The sequence below is a fragment of the Melanotaenia boesemani genome, chromosome 4 (assembly GCF_017639745.1).
Source record: "Melanotaenia boesemani isolate fMelBoe1 chromosome 4, fMelBoe1.pri, whole genome shotgun sequence".
In the NCBI taxonomy this organism is placed as follows: Eukaryota; Metazoa; Chordata; class Actinopteri; order Atheriniformes; family Melanotaeniidae; genus Melanotaenia; species Melanotaenia boesemani.
In genome coordinates this window covers 1,045,255-1,059,315 of record NC_055685.1, presented here as the reverse complement: position 1 = coordinate 1,059,315, position 14,061 = coordinate 1,045,255, and the positions used below count along the sequence as shown (strand labels likewise).

Here is a 14,061-nt window from a genome sequence, read left to right as displayed (position 1 = left end):
TTGTCCTGTACATGAAATGTGCTGTATAAATAAACTGCCTTGCCTTGCCTTGCCTTGCCTTGCCATTTATCATTCGCCCACATGAGGCTGCATTTACAACATTTACAAGGAAGAAAACTTCTTATATATTTTATATCTTTCTTGACAGGTGTGACTTCAGTTTGTATGGTGAGGTGAGTCCGTTTGGTTGGTCAAGATTACTACACACATGTGGAAATGTACACGTATGTACATTTAAAATTACTTGTAGATCTTGGAGAGTAATGTGAATTACCGTATTTCTGAGTTTTTTTATTTTGTGGATCCACTGCAACGTAGCTTTCAGTGTACGAGTAAAAGTGTAGAAAGATAGTTATTAAATGTAAACATCTTGATGATGAGCTTGTTCTTGTTGGCACTAAAACAAATGGAAACATTTGGAGTTTTTACTCATGGCTTATCATGCTGCTACTTCACAGGTTCGGCCCACTGGAGGTCAGATTGTGCTGTTTGGGACCCCCGAACTAAAACGCCTGGTTTGGATGTTCTGCACGCTGATTCTTTTGGAACAACTTTCCAGTCTTGCTTTTTTAAAATCTGCATCCTTAAATCATACAACAGAATTATGACTGTGAGTCTTCTCATATAATAAACCGTTAAAGTAGGATTTTTAAGGTCTTTGGTAGTTCCACTTGTTATAATTGGAAAAAAGCATTTTTATTGCTTTTTGTCCTCACCTGGAAGAATAGACTAAAAACAATGATCCCTTTTTATGAGGTAAAGCCACCTTTTATTGATTTATTCAGGTCACGAGAACACTGGCAGAAAAACCGAGCCTTATCTTTCTTATTTGTTCAGGAACAAAAATAATAATCTTCCAGTTTAGGAAAGCCAATAAATCTGAATGTAAAATTTTGAATTTCAAGGACTCACCAAATACAGTTTGAGGAAAAGGAAACAGCATCAAATCAAACTCTTTTGAGAGCCCTGAAATGATTTGGATCATTTTAAAATCATGCAGGTAAATGTTAGAAGACTCCAGAAAGCAGTCATGACGAGGAGCTCACTGACAGTCCAGCTCGGGGTGGACAATCCACGGCCAGGTTCGCAGCATCTCTTGCGGCGTCCGGCTGTGAACCAGCATCAAGCCCCTGTGGATGCAGGGGTTGTGTCTGTACTTCTCCTCAACGTCAAAAGTCTTGAATCCATCGTGCCTCTGAGGAACCAGGCCGAGCTTTTTCAGACACATCCCTGTGTAGACATCATCAATTGGATACAAGGCCACCCGCTGAGATATGTTGTTAAGACGCATTGCTAACCCACCAGAGAACAGATATCCTCCTCCCCCAGCATAGGGGGGGTACTCCCCCTCAAACACACTCTCAGGGATGAAGTATTTAAGTCTCTGGTCTCTGTGTGGACCTGCGTTACTTATAACATCCCCTATGAAAAAATCTTTGGCATCAGCCTCCAACACACCGCCCAGGAAGTCAATAATCCGTAAGGTGTTGACAAAGACATCATCATCACCTTTTAGGACATACATAGCTTGAGGACAGTGTTTGCTGAACCAGTCCAGAAAGAGGACCTCCTTTATGGTGAGGTTGAAGAAGGTGTCCCTGTAGTCCCACTGAAGTAAGTCTTCATGAAGCTTCGCTTCATGGTTCAGCATCTCCTGAAGATTTGGGAAGTTGTCTACTGGCAGGGTGTTGCCAAGCAGGAACACAGTCACCACAGTCCGATTGGCCACAACGCCAGCTTGTCCCCATGTCTCACGGATGGCCTGCCGACGGTCAAAATGAGGGATCAGCGACTTGACCGCCAGCAACAGGAAGGGCTTTTCCTTACAGATGTGGGGCTGATTTATCAGCATTGGGTATGTCCTGCAGCGCATATACAGAAGAAAGTCCTGGAACCGCTGCGGCAGGGTGCTGTAGTCCAAGATTTGCTCGGGAACTCTGTAATCTAGTTCACAAGGGTCAGCTGGTCCTGTGTCATTCAGCCAATCCTGCAGCATCTCGGGGGAGTTGGCAGACATGAGGACAGGGTTGTGAATTATGTCCAGCCGCCTCTGCTCCTTGTTCCAGAAGGACCTACTCGGAGTTTGTGGGTGCCAAAACCTCTTGGTTGGGATCTGAACCTTCTGATGGCCACTTGAGTCAACCTTTAGTTTCCACGACAGGCCCATCAAAAGACAGATGAAGATGTTGAGAATCATCATCACACAGAGAACGGTTGCTTTCCGGCAGGTGAAAAGCATGTTGCCAACATTCTGCATCTAAACACAGAACAACAGACCAATCAATAATTACATCAATTAAACAGATTTTTTTAGAAATTACAGGTAATGAGCAAGACATGTACAGTCTTATGGGCTCTGCTGGCAAATCTACAACAAATCTAGGATACATGGAATAGAATATTTAGAGATATAGAGACGAGTACTGTAGCTCTACACGGCAGTCTTTAACAGGAATTCACAGAATATGTTACATGTGACATGCAACATACAAGGATGCATCTTCATCGTTAAATTTGCAGGAATGGGTCTCTTAACATTTTTCTTCATCCCCTCCTTACTCCCTTTAACAAAGACAAGCAGGAATCATATGTTTCTAATTCAGCCGTGCACATGACATCAGCTTACTGACAGGGTTGAGCCAGTGTAATCTAACTGCACACAAAACCGCACATTAATGCACTCAGCGGACACTTTATTAGATCCGCTTGTGTAATACTGGGTTGGACCTCATTTTACCTTCAGCACTGATTTAATTCTTGGTATCAAAGATTGAACAAGGATCTGGAAACCTTCCTCAGAGGTTTTCTCCATATTGACATGACAGCATCACACAGTTGCTGCAGGTTTGTCGGCTGCATCCATGATGAGAATCTCCCGTTCCACCACATCCCAAAGCTGCTCTACTGGACTGAGATCTGGTGGCTGTGGAGGCCGTTGGAGTCCAGTGAACTCATCGTCATGTTCTAGAAAGCAGGTGGAGATGATCTGAGCTTTGTGACATGGTGCATTATCCTGCTGGAAGTAGCATCAGAAGATGCTCCACTGTGGTCATAAAGGGATGGACATGGTCAGCAACAATACTCAGGTAGGCTGTGCTGGTTAAACCAGGCCACGCTGGTACTAAGGGGCCCAAAGTGGACCAAGAAAATCTCCCCCCACCATTACACCAGCAGCAGCCTGAAGCGTTGATCCAAGGCAGGATGGATCCATGTTTTCATGATGTTTCCAGCAAATTCTGAGTCTAGCATCTGAATGTGGAGCTGAAATGGAGACTCATCAGACCAGCAACGTTTCTCCATCTTCTATTGTCCAGTGTTGGTGAGTGTGTGTGAATTGTAGCCTCAGTTTCCTGTTCTTAGCTGGCAGGAGGCACCCAGTGTGGTCTTCTGCTGCTGTAGTCCATCTGCTTCCAGGCTGGACGTGTTGTGTGTTCAGAGATGCTGTTCTGCAGATGTTAGTGGGAACCAGAGCTTATTAGACTTCCTGTTGTCTTTCTATCGTCTCCAACCAGTCTGTCCATTCTCCTCTGACCTCTGACATCAACCAGACATCCTGGTCCAGACAACTGCTGCTCTGCATATTTTCTCTTCTTCAGACCATCTCTGGAAACCCTGGAGATGGTTGTGGGTGAAAATCCCAGTAAATACTCAGACCAACAAACATGTCACGTTCAAAGTCACATAAATCCCCTTTCTTCCTCCTGCTGATGCTCAGGCTGAACTTCAGCTGGTCGTCTTCACCACGTCTACATGACTACATGCTGCCCTGTGATTGGCTGATTAGTTGTTTATGAAGTTGGTGAATGAATGACCAGCGGCTCGTAAAACAGTAGTGCAGCACAAATTTCAGGTTTGTTCCTCCAGTCTTCTCAGACCTTATCTTTAAGTAAGTCGTTTAATTTAGGTCATAGTGTTATTATTTATTACCAGCTGACAAAAAAAAAGGCAGCAGTAGAAAATCCTTAAATATGTCATTTAAATTTAGCTTTATTTGTACGCCGCCAATTCACGACAAGGTCACCTCAAGTCAGTACAGAAGGCTACGTGTCACTGCTTTAACAGTACAATCATTAAGCTGGTAAACATCATTTTATTATGATGGTCATAAACGTAGTCTAACCCATCAGTAAATCTTCTTTCTGACTAGAAAGCTCCGTCTGCTTCCTAAACAACACCGAGATTAACTACAAGCGAATTTCCATTCTTCGGTTTTGTTTTACAGTTTTTTTTTTGTAAAAGCTGGTTTCTAACATGAAACCAAACTACTTAAATATATTTATCATTTCTGATCAATTCTGAATCATGTTTCAATCAGTGTGTCGGCATGGATGTGATAAAATGCAGGTTTAATAACAAACAACACACTAAACCAATCAAAGCATTTTTCCCATCATCCACTCTGACTGGCTCCATTCAAAGCCACTGACCATATCTATCTAAATAAACTAGCTGACCTCTGGTAATCTAGTTTTCCATGCAGCCGTCTTCCTCTGCCTTCACTGTAAACACGGCCTTCCTCCAGCAGTGGTGCCTCGTCTGCTTTACAGACAGCATGCAGCTTATTTCTCAGGTGGGTTAAATTACCTGATTATGACTTTTACAGGTGGAGAATATTACCGTGTACACAGGCGCATGTGCTGTTTAATTCATGTCATCACACTGCTGGTAACTGCTGTCACAGGCGAGCGAGTAGTTGACTTCAGGGTTCAGTCACACAAGAATTTGGTTCTTTTATAATAATTAGTCTTTTTTAAATTACAGGAACAAGCAGAACGTGATGTTTCTGTTGGTAAATGCATATATGACACTACTGGTAATGGTTTGAGTCAGTCGTGTTATGAAAGGCTTATTTGTCCACATCTTTCTCTTATGAAGCTGGTTGCTATGGCGACAGACACAGCTCTAAAAACCAGACGGTAAGCTTGTTTTGAACTTGTCTTGGATTGCTAACCGTGGCAGGCGCGATTGCTTCTGTCTGTCTCACTCCGCCGCCTCTCTCATCATCATCTTCTCCGCCCTTCTCCTCCATCCCTATTTCTCCACCTCCTGTCTCCTCCGCCCTTCCCTTCACATTCTGCTGACAGCTCTCTACCTCCTCCTGACCTACATGAGGATGAGAATCCTGGACCAGATTGAACCTCGGTCCATTTGGGATTCTCTTTGACCTCCTGGTCTTGGAATTTTAAATGTACCTGAAACCTCCACTGGTGATTACAAAAACTTGTCCAGTGTTCTTTCTGAAGTTTCACAGGTGGTGAAAGCAGCTCTCCCAAATCCAGCTGAGACGGCGTTGCGCTAATTAATTAAAAATGAAACCAGGTGACTGGATAGTGGTGAAAAACCTCAGCATTGGAAGGCCCAGAGGTTCACAGGTCCATACCAGGTGCTCCTGACCACGGTCACTGCGAGGGCCACCTGGATCCACACCAGCCACTACAAACATGTCCTTAAAGGACGACCCGCCATTTTCACAACTACCATCACTCAGGGAAGAGGATTTCAAGTCACCCGATCCAAGCTGGTAGACCAGCGTGGGTTTCCTGGCCCCTAGACCGAGACGGTGACTAGCAACACCCATGAACCTCCAACGAATGCAGATGGTGTGGAGCCGCGTTCATCTGCATCATCCTCACCTTGCTGTCATGCTGCCGCTTTCTAAGCTGCTATTAATGTGATTGATCATCCTGATGAGCACGACACCGTCTGGTATCAACAGCAAACGGCTCTGAAATGCTTAAAACCAGCTGATATGTGTGTTTTCTGACTCCTCACGCCACACCTGGGTCACCTCTTTTCCAGCCTTGGCCAGCGAGCTGTGCTAAGTGTGTACGTCACCATAACAGAACACACTTCCTGGATGTCAGTGATCAACCTCTGCAGCCAGCTAAGGGTGCACCAAGCCACACCTTTCCTTATGACGACACTGGTTTACCTTCGCAGTTTTCTAGTGACGAAGACTCCACTGTTTCATGCGTCAGTGTTTAAGATTGCAGGTGTTTTCTGGTCTTCTTTAGCAATTCATGCAGTTTCTGTGCTCACAAAAACATTAGCTCTTACTTTTCTTTCGCTCCTGCTCGTGTGTGATGTGATTTGTTTTCCTTTAACCAGAAGAGAGGAATTGTGGAAGAAATTCCCTTTTTAATCTTTATTACACATTTTCCATTATAATCATTACAGTCTTTAGCCATCGCTAGCCATCTTTATGCTTCATCTTTTCCTGAGTACAGGTGATGGCCTGAGAGACTCGGACCCGGACTGGGAACAATGTGGTTCTGACAGCAGATACTGGGCTGAATGAGGAGACGAGACAGGTATTTATGAGAGAAGCAGACTGTCTTATCTGGTCATTCAGGACAACACGGAGTAGAAAACAGCTTTCTCTTCAAAGCCTCTGTATGCAGAAAACTTTATTTTTCTTTTCTTTAATAAACTTTGTTAAACTTTCCTCATCCAGACTCTTGATAATTTATTTTTCTGCATCACCAGATTTGACTCATCCGGTTTTCCCGTCTTGTTTCTTTTTATGCTGAGAACAAAAATGGAAAAGGCAAATAAAATGTTTTATGTTTTACTTCAGTTTTTCCTGTGAGACAATCTATCCAGAAGTTATTCCTACCAGCTAACTGCTTGCTTTCATTTCTTAGTTTAGTGTTTTTAAATATGCATCATAATGTGTGCACTCATGCCAGGAAGTAGTTCACGTAAGTTTAGTTCTTTTTTCATCAGTTAGGATTATAAATAAAAGAGGTTCTGATGCAGCTTCAATGGTCATTTTGCCAGTTCATCAGCACTTCGGCCTCCTGGCTTGACAGACCTGAATGTTGCTAAGACCAAGAAGGTGTGTTTAAGAGGCAGTTGTAGAGAAGGGAGTACAGCTCACCTTCATGACAGTCAGCATGAAGGGCCATGATGTGGAATGATAATAGATGATCAGCTGTTTCCAGAAGAAAGGGAGACAGTGCCTGGTTCTTCTTTGACAGCAGCTTTACAAATCACTCAGAGTGTTTTAATATTAAATTTTGAATCATGGTTTGGAAACCTTTCAGTTGACAGAAGAAACTGATGCAAGTCATTAATCTGGCCAGTAAGATCAGTGGACAAAAACAACTGTCGCTTCAAGAGCTGCACCAACAAACACTAACCACAAAAGACCCATCCTCAACATCCTGCATTCATCTGCAGCAATCAGGACACAGACTGACCAAGAAAAAGCTCCACAAACGTCCTTCTTTCCATCAGCAGTGGCCTCTTAAATAAGGAACTTTTTTAGGTTTTACAGGATCTGCCCAGCAGACCTGCCTGTAACATATTTTATATTAAGGTTTCTTAACTCAGTCATCTCTGTTTTTATTTATTGTTTTTCCTGTTTATTCTTCTTTTCATCTACTTTTGTGTTTTGTACAGTTGTCTTTTTCCAGAGCAAAGACAAGAATGAAATGGACATAAATGAATCTGAGTGAAGCTGCATCAGCTGCTGTGGTTTGATTTACAGAGTAACACTCAACTGTTACAGAGCTGGAAGTGAAGGGAAGATCATTGGCTGCTTGGAAGTGGACGCCCACACACCCTTCAGCCTCAAACGGCCCAACTCCAGGACGGCTAGGGTTGCTTTTGCTCTTTCTTGGGCCACCGGGAATTTCAAAATACCACTGAAAGTGATCAAAAGTGGATTAAATTAAACATGGAATCACTCAATGCACTCAAACTTTCAGTGTTTATGCTTATTAAGTGAACAGAGTAATTCAGTCATCATAATCGCTCTGAGGCAGAACAAGGCTGAATATTAAATGATGCATCTAGATCCTGAAAGACATCCTTTATTAGTCCATCTCTGTTTAACATTTTCATGCAAACAGATCTGTAACATTTTGAATAAATACCCAAATAAGGAGATAAATAAACCACGGCAACTACAGAACATCCTTAGCAACAGAGAAATAAAAGCGGATTTATAACTAATCTAATTCACAGCAAACTGTGCAGAACAAATCCTGCAGTGATGATTTTCCTTAAATAAAAATAAATCATAGAATTACATTTATTTCCTTTATAAAGCTGCCAGTCTTATAAAGTTTTTTAATCAATAAATATAATTGTTTTTACAGTTTATTGGCAGCTAAAAACACCAGAAAGTAGGTTCAACTAAGCCTGAGACTAAAAAGAAACTCTGGGTTAACTTAGTCTGAGTTTCCAGATCAGCTGCGTGGAAGTGGTTCAGTCAGCTCTGAGGATCTTTACCCAGAGTTAATAAAAAGCCATCACGAATGAAGCCCTTGCTGTTGGAATCACCATGGCAACTGCTGACAAAAAGCCGCCGGTTCTTCACCTCGTTTCTAAATCTCTGGATCAGGTGTGTACGGACAACCTGTGTCTGATGGTGCTTCAGGTGGAGGAAACAGGTAAACTCGCTTTTATTTAGAGTGAACCTCCCAGCCAGGATGTTTACTTCATGGAGTCAGTTACCGTGGTAACAGACTCATGTTAACACCTCTCTTTCCAGAATGGAAAACCCAGACTTTCCAAAATATCAGGGTTAACATACTCAGAGCTTCAACATAACGCAGCGCCTGGACTGGACCCCTGGTCTGGACCCCTGGTCTGGACCCCTGGACTGGACCCCTGGTCTGAGGCTGTGAAACTAAATCACTCATCTAGTCTTACATGGATTAAGCTTCCTGTGAAGCCACTAACATTAAAAATTGATATAAATGTACATGATCACATCTCCCTTGTTGATAAATGTGAAGTAAAAATAGAAGCAATGCATTTTGAAATGTTGCATTTATTCAGTTAATTGTTAAATTTACAGTTATTGTGCAGCGTCAGCTGTGTGGTTAATATGAGGATCAGCACAGTCGTAAAATGAGCATAAAACTTTCTTCCTGTCCGCCCACAGGATGAGATAAAGAAAGCTGTAAGCAGAAAGGTGAAGGATTTCTGTAGCTGGTCATTTGAACTAGTTTGTTCAGAAGTAAAGGCACATAAGCACATTTGCACCCTCTTGAAACAAAACTGTTTTCAAACTGAAACATTTTTGCATGTTTGCATGTAGACGTGTATGTATTATTTATATATATATATATATATATATATATATATATATATATATATATAAATATATATATACAGGTGAGTGTATGATTGTATGTAAAAGTATGGGCATGTATACGTACAGGTGTCTGGCTACTACAATGACATATAATCAAAATGCAAACTTTAGCCTGTATTTAAAAACCTGATTTGTTTCACTATCTATGTTAAACAGAAGGAGAAAATGTGAAGAATAATCCACCTTTTTGGACCCACTAACAGCGTTCAGTGTGCAGGATTCAGACCAACCTGTTCCAGTGGTTCTTCGGTCCTTTTTACGCTCTCCGGCTACTTCGCGTGGATTTGGCTGAGAAATAATCCCGTCATAACGCTGACGGTGTCAAACCGAGCTCCTTCTCATATCTTGATCATATCTCACCAAAAGAGAGAAGGAAAATCCCCGCACAGGGGTGGAAGGATCTGGGCGTAACTAACCGTGGGTCCGTGCTGGATGAGGGTGTGTCACACCCGCGCTTGTCCTGCTGGTTTTTCCTAAACTTTTTCCGTAGTTTGCGCCAACGTCGCGGCTCTAGTTTCCTCTGATCGCAGCGCAGCCTCCTCCTCCTCCTCCTCCTCTTCCTCTCAGGCCGTGGTCATCACACCGGCTGTGGGTGATCAGCTGATCGGCTGTTTATTGTTCACCTGAGGAGGAAAGTAGCGGCGCGTGGTTCACACCGGCTCACCCAAAAGTTGTTTTACCAAATCTGCTGAAGAATGAAACGTGCTGATAGCAGCAGCTTTTAGTTGGATTTTATACTTTTCATTGTTAATGCGGTTTGCTGGTGACCGCTGTGTAGGCTGGTGGCCGCTGTGTAGGCTGGTGGCCGCTGTGTAGGCTGGGTACCGCTGTGTAGGCTGGTGGCCGCTGTGTAGGCTGGTGGCCGCTGTGTAGACTGGTGACCGCTGTGTAGGCTGGTGGCCGCTATGTAGACTGGTGGCCGCTGTGTAGACTGGTGGCCGCTGTGTAGGCTGGTGACCGCTGTGTAGGCTGGTGACCACTGTGTAGGCTGGACTGGTCACTTTCAGCTATGGGTCTGCAGTGTTTTACCATATGCCCAACAGGGAACACAACCCGGGCCACAAGTTTTACATGTTTCCCTGCTTCAACACACTTGATTCACTGTTTAGGACTTAACTCATATGGGAGTTTGAGATCCCTGTGCAAAGCAAAACTACAATAAACACAACTGTTAACGTTTTATTGCTTTTATGAGTCATGTGTTGCTGATGTTTGTGGTCATTTGTTCTTCAGTTTTTGAAGAGAGAAATATATTTTAAATTTTCTGAATAATTTTGGCTGTTTTTTTAGATCAGGAAAAGGTGCTCTGATGTTCTCCTTTGTGGAAGGTTTTCTGCACCTGGCTGAGTTTGGAGGCTTGATCCACTTCTTTAAACTATGTTTATGCTGCTCACACATTCTGAAATAGATTTCTCTCACTCATTTCCACTTTCTGTGGAAATGTTTTTCATTCATTTTGTTGTTGTTGTTTGCTAACTTCTCAGCATAAACATGTAAACCTGTTGATGGCAATGAATCAGTCCACGCAGAATTACGCTCATATTTTCTCCTAGAACCAGTGCAGACGGGGTGAGGAGCCACATGTGGCTCAAGAGCCCTGAACTATCCAGTGAGGGTGAAACAGCAAAAGGAAGCAAGATGTGTGTTTTCAGAATCATTGATGCGGTGCAGATGTTGGAAACACAGGTCTGATCATGAATGGGATGACAGAAATCATGAACAGGTTCTGCGATGCACATCTCCTCAATAAGAAAGTAGCTGACTGGTGGTAGAAAGTATTTATACTTCATCTATACAGGGGCGGGTCTAGAAACGTTTTCATGGGGGTGGGCAGGGGCACTGACCAGGAAAACGTACAGATTTTGGGAAAAGTGAACTGGTTATTACAACTGAAGTGGTCATCTGAGGTAAAAAATAAAAATAAAGTGAAAACATTTGTAGAACAAACAGCCATTAATATATTTTATCAACATTTGTTTACTTTGGGTGTGACTTTCAACACTTCTACTGGATAAAAAAGAAAAATGCTTTTATCCAGATCATCAGCTTGATCTGTTTCTTCATCAATGTTTTCTGTTCAGTTTTTGTTGTCACATCTGGTGGTTTTATCATCACCATGGAGACGGTTGGTGAGATGATGCTGTATGAATGCTGCTTTATGATCTAGAACAGGGAAGACATGATGCAGAACAACATATAGAAGTACATTACGTGCTGCATTTACTGAACCCTGGACTTCCCATGTTTATCCAAGAGAAGGTCAGTTAACAGTATTTAGGTTAGCATTTGGTCGTCTGTACGCTGATGCTGGACTGAGTTGTGGGTGTTTTCAGAGGTGGATCCAGAGACTTCGAAGCCACAGGCTAAACAGAACCAAACATTTTTCCCCCTTTTCAGTCTATTATTCATTTATTAATTCATTTATTTAACTCGTCTGAAGGTCCCATTGAGATTACAGAGCTCTTTTTTTTAAGGGAGACCTGGCAGAGGAAAAGCAACAACACGACCCACAAACAAGAGACAGTTACAATAAAAAGCAAAATTCAAGCAATATGAAAATGAACACAAAGCAGCGGCAGGTCAGTGAATGCATCTCCAGATTTTTCTGAATGGATTTAAAATAATTAGAAGAGAAAAGGTTCAGATGTTGTAAAGTGTTTTGGAGTCTCTTCCAATCTGAATCACAATGTTAAAATACCCAGACGGGATGATCAGCGTGAGCACATCCTGAGAGTACAGTGCGTTTTCTTTACGATACCACCTCTTCATGTTTATTCAAATAAAAAAGGAACAGATCATATGTGACATCACTATAAAAGTGTATCTGCCAACGTGATGCTTCCATTGTGTGGCTCAACTGAAAGTAAAAAATAACTGAAATGAACACAGCTGCGGTTAACCTTTACATAACATGAAGATTTAACTTTTGGCCTTTCAGGCTTCCCTCTGATCTCAATCTGAAAATCAGATTCATCCTACACCAGGCTGACGTGGCTCAGCGATGCCAGCGGGATGCCAGCGGGATGCCAGATTAGAGCCACTTTCAGCTTTTCTGCTCCTGGCGAAATGAAGGCAAAGAAGACGTGTCGTCAGTTTGATCTGGATGGATATTCCCTTTAATACGTCTCTTTTTCTCTCTCTCTCTCTTTCTTATCAAAGCTGCCCCTCGGCCTCCACCATAAACCGTCCAGTCCTCTGCAGGAAGTAAACCATTAACAGAAATGACAAGCAGACTTTACACTTACAGATGATGCAGGATGAAATGATTAAAATCATCGAGGTTTGAATCAAACACTTTTCACCGTTATCTTATTTAACTTCCTTAAACTCAACAAACACTTCGAAGCAGAGAGAAATGTCCTCATGATTCTCCCGGTGGAGGAGTCGCCGTTTGTCTCGTAGCTGAAGGTGAAACCCTGACCTCAACCAGGTTTTATAGTCCAACGCTTCATGACTGAAAACCTGAAGTCATTAATTATTATCGAAGGTTGTTCCAGCCTTTTATTGCCGGACTATAAATCCAATCAGGGTCATTGACTCTTGGCCTCTTCCCAGAGAAAAACCAGAGCAAACAAGTTCAGCTCTGAGGAACTTTGGCTGAAGGATCACATTTTATTCACGAGTGAACAAATAAAACTGAAATGTATTTAGAGTTAGTTTATAAACTATAACAGCCACTTAAAATGATGGACGCTTACAGGGGTCGCACCAGAACCCCGGTCTACAGGTCAGACATGAGGTGGGAGGAGGACCAGAAGAGACCCCGGTCTACAGGTCAGACATGAGGTGGGAGGAGGACCAGAAAGAGACCCCGGTCTACAGATCAGACATGAGGTGGGAGAAGGACCAGAAGAGACCCCGGTCTACAGGTCAGACATGAGGTGGGAGGAGGACCAGAAGAGACCCCGGTCTACAGGTCAGACATGAGGTGGGAGGAGGACCAGAAAGAGACCCCGGTCTACAGATCAGACATGAGGTGGGAGGAGGACCAGAAAGAGACCCCGGTCTACAGATCAGACATGAGGTGGGAGGAGGACCAGAAGAGACCCCGGTCTACAGGTCAGACATGAGGTGGGAGGAGGACCAGAAGAGACCCCGGTCTACAGATCAGACATGAGGTGGGAGGAGGACCAGAAGAGACCCCGGTCTACAGATCAGACATGAGGTTGGAGAAGGACCAGAAGAGACCCCGGTCTACAGGTCAGACATGAGGTGGGAGGAGGACCAGAAGAGACCCCGGTCTACAGATCAGACATGAGGTGGGAGGAGGACCAGAAGAGACTCCGGTCTACAGATCAGACATGAGGTGGGAGGAGGACCAGAAGAGACCCCGGTCTACAGATCAGACATGAGGTGGGAGGAGGACCAGAAGAAACTCCGGTCTACAGATCAGACATGAGGTGGGAGAAGGACCAGAAGAGACTCCGGTCTACAGGTCAGACATGAGGTGGGAGGAGGACCAGAAGAGACTCCGGTCTACAGGTCAGACATGAGGTGGGAGGAGGACCAGAAGAGACTCCGGTCTACAGGTCAGACATGAGGTGGGAGGAGGACCAGAAGAGACTCCGGTCTACAGATCAGACATGAGGTGGGAGAAGGACCAGAAGAAACCCCGGTCTACAGATCAGACATGAGGTTGGAGAAGGACCAGAAGAGACCCCGGTCTACAGATCAGACATGAGGTGGGAGGAGGACCAGAAGAGACCCCGGTCTACAGATCAGACATGAGGTGGGAGGAGGACCAGAAGAAACTCCGGTCTACAGATCAGACATGAGGTTGGAGAAGGACCAGAAGAGACCCCGGTCCACAGGTCAGACATGAGGTGGGAGGAGGACCAGAAGAGACCCCGGTCTACAGGTCAGACATGAGGTGGGAGAAGGACCAGAAGAGACCCCGGTCTACAGATCAGACATGAGGTGGGAGGAGGACCAGAAGAGACCCCGGTCTACAG

General features: G+C 43.8%; 1 protein-coding gene across 4 annotated transcripts; it reads right to left on the bottom strand.

The window, feature by feature from the left end:
* Positions 1-772: 772 nt before the first annotated feature.
* Positions 773-9,668, bottom strand: b3gnt2a (UDP-GlcNAc:betaGal beta-1,3-N-acetylglucosaminyltransferase 2a). Of its 4 annotated transcripts, none has more exons than XM_041981821.1 (3): positions 9,340-9,668; positions 7,506-7,649; positions 773-2,257 (listed from the first exon to the last, which is right to left on the bottom strand). In XM_041981821.1, the coding sequence occupies exon 3, from the start codon at positions 2,255-2,257 to the stop codon at positions 1,043-1,045; it is 1,215 nt and encodes a 404-aa protein (XP_041837755.1). In that variant the 5' UTR covers positions 7,506-7,649; positions 9,340-9,668; the 3' UTR covers positions 773-1,042. The 4 variants fall into 4 exon arrangements, with proteins under 4 accessions (XP_041837755.1, XP_041837756.1, XP_041837757.1 ...); XM_041981822.1 differs by having other exon boundaries at positions 9,526-9,668; XM_041981823.1 differs by lacking the exon at positions 7,506-7,649.
* Positions 9,669-14,061: the final 4,393 nt, after the last annotated feature.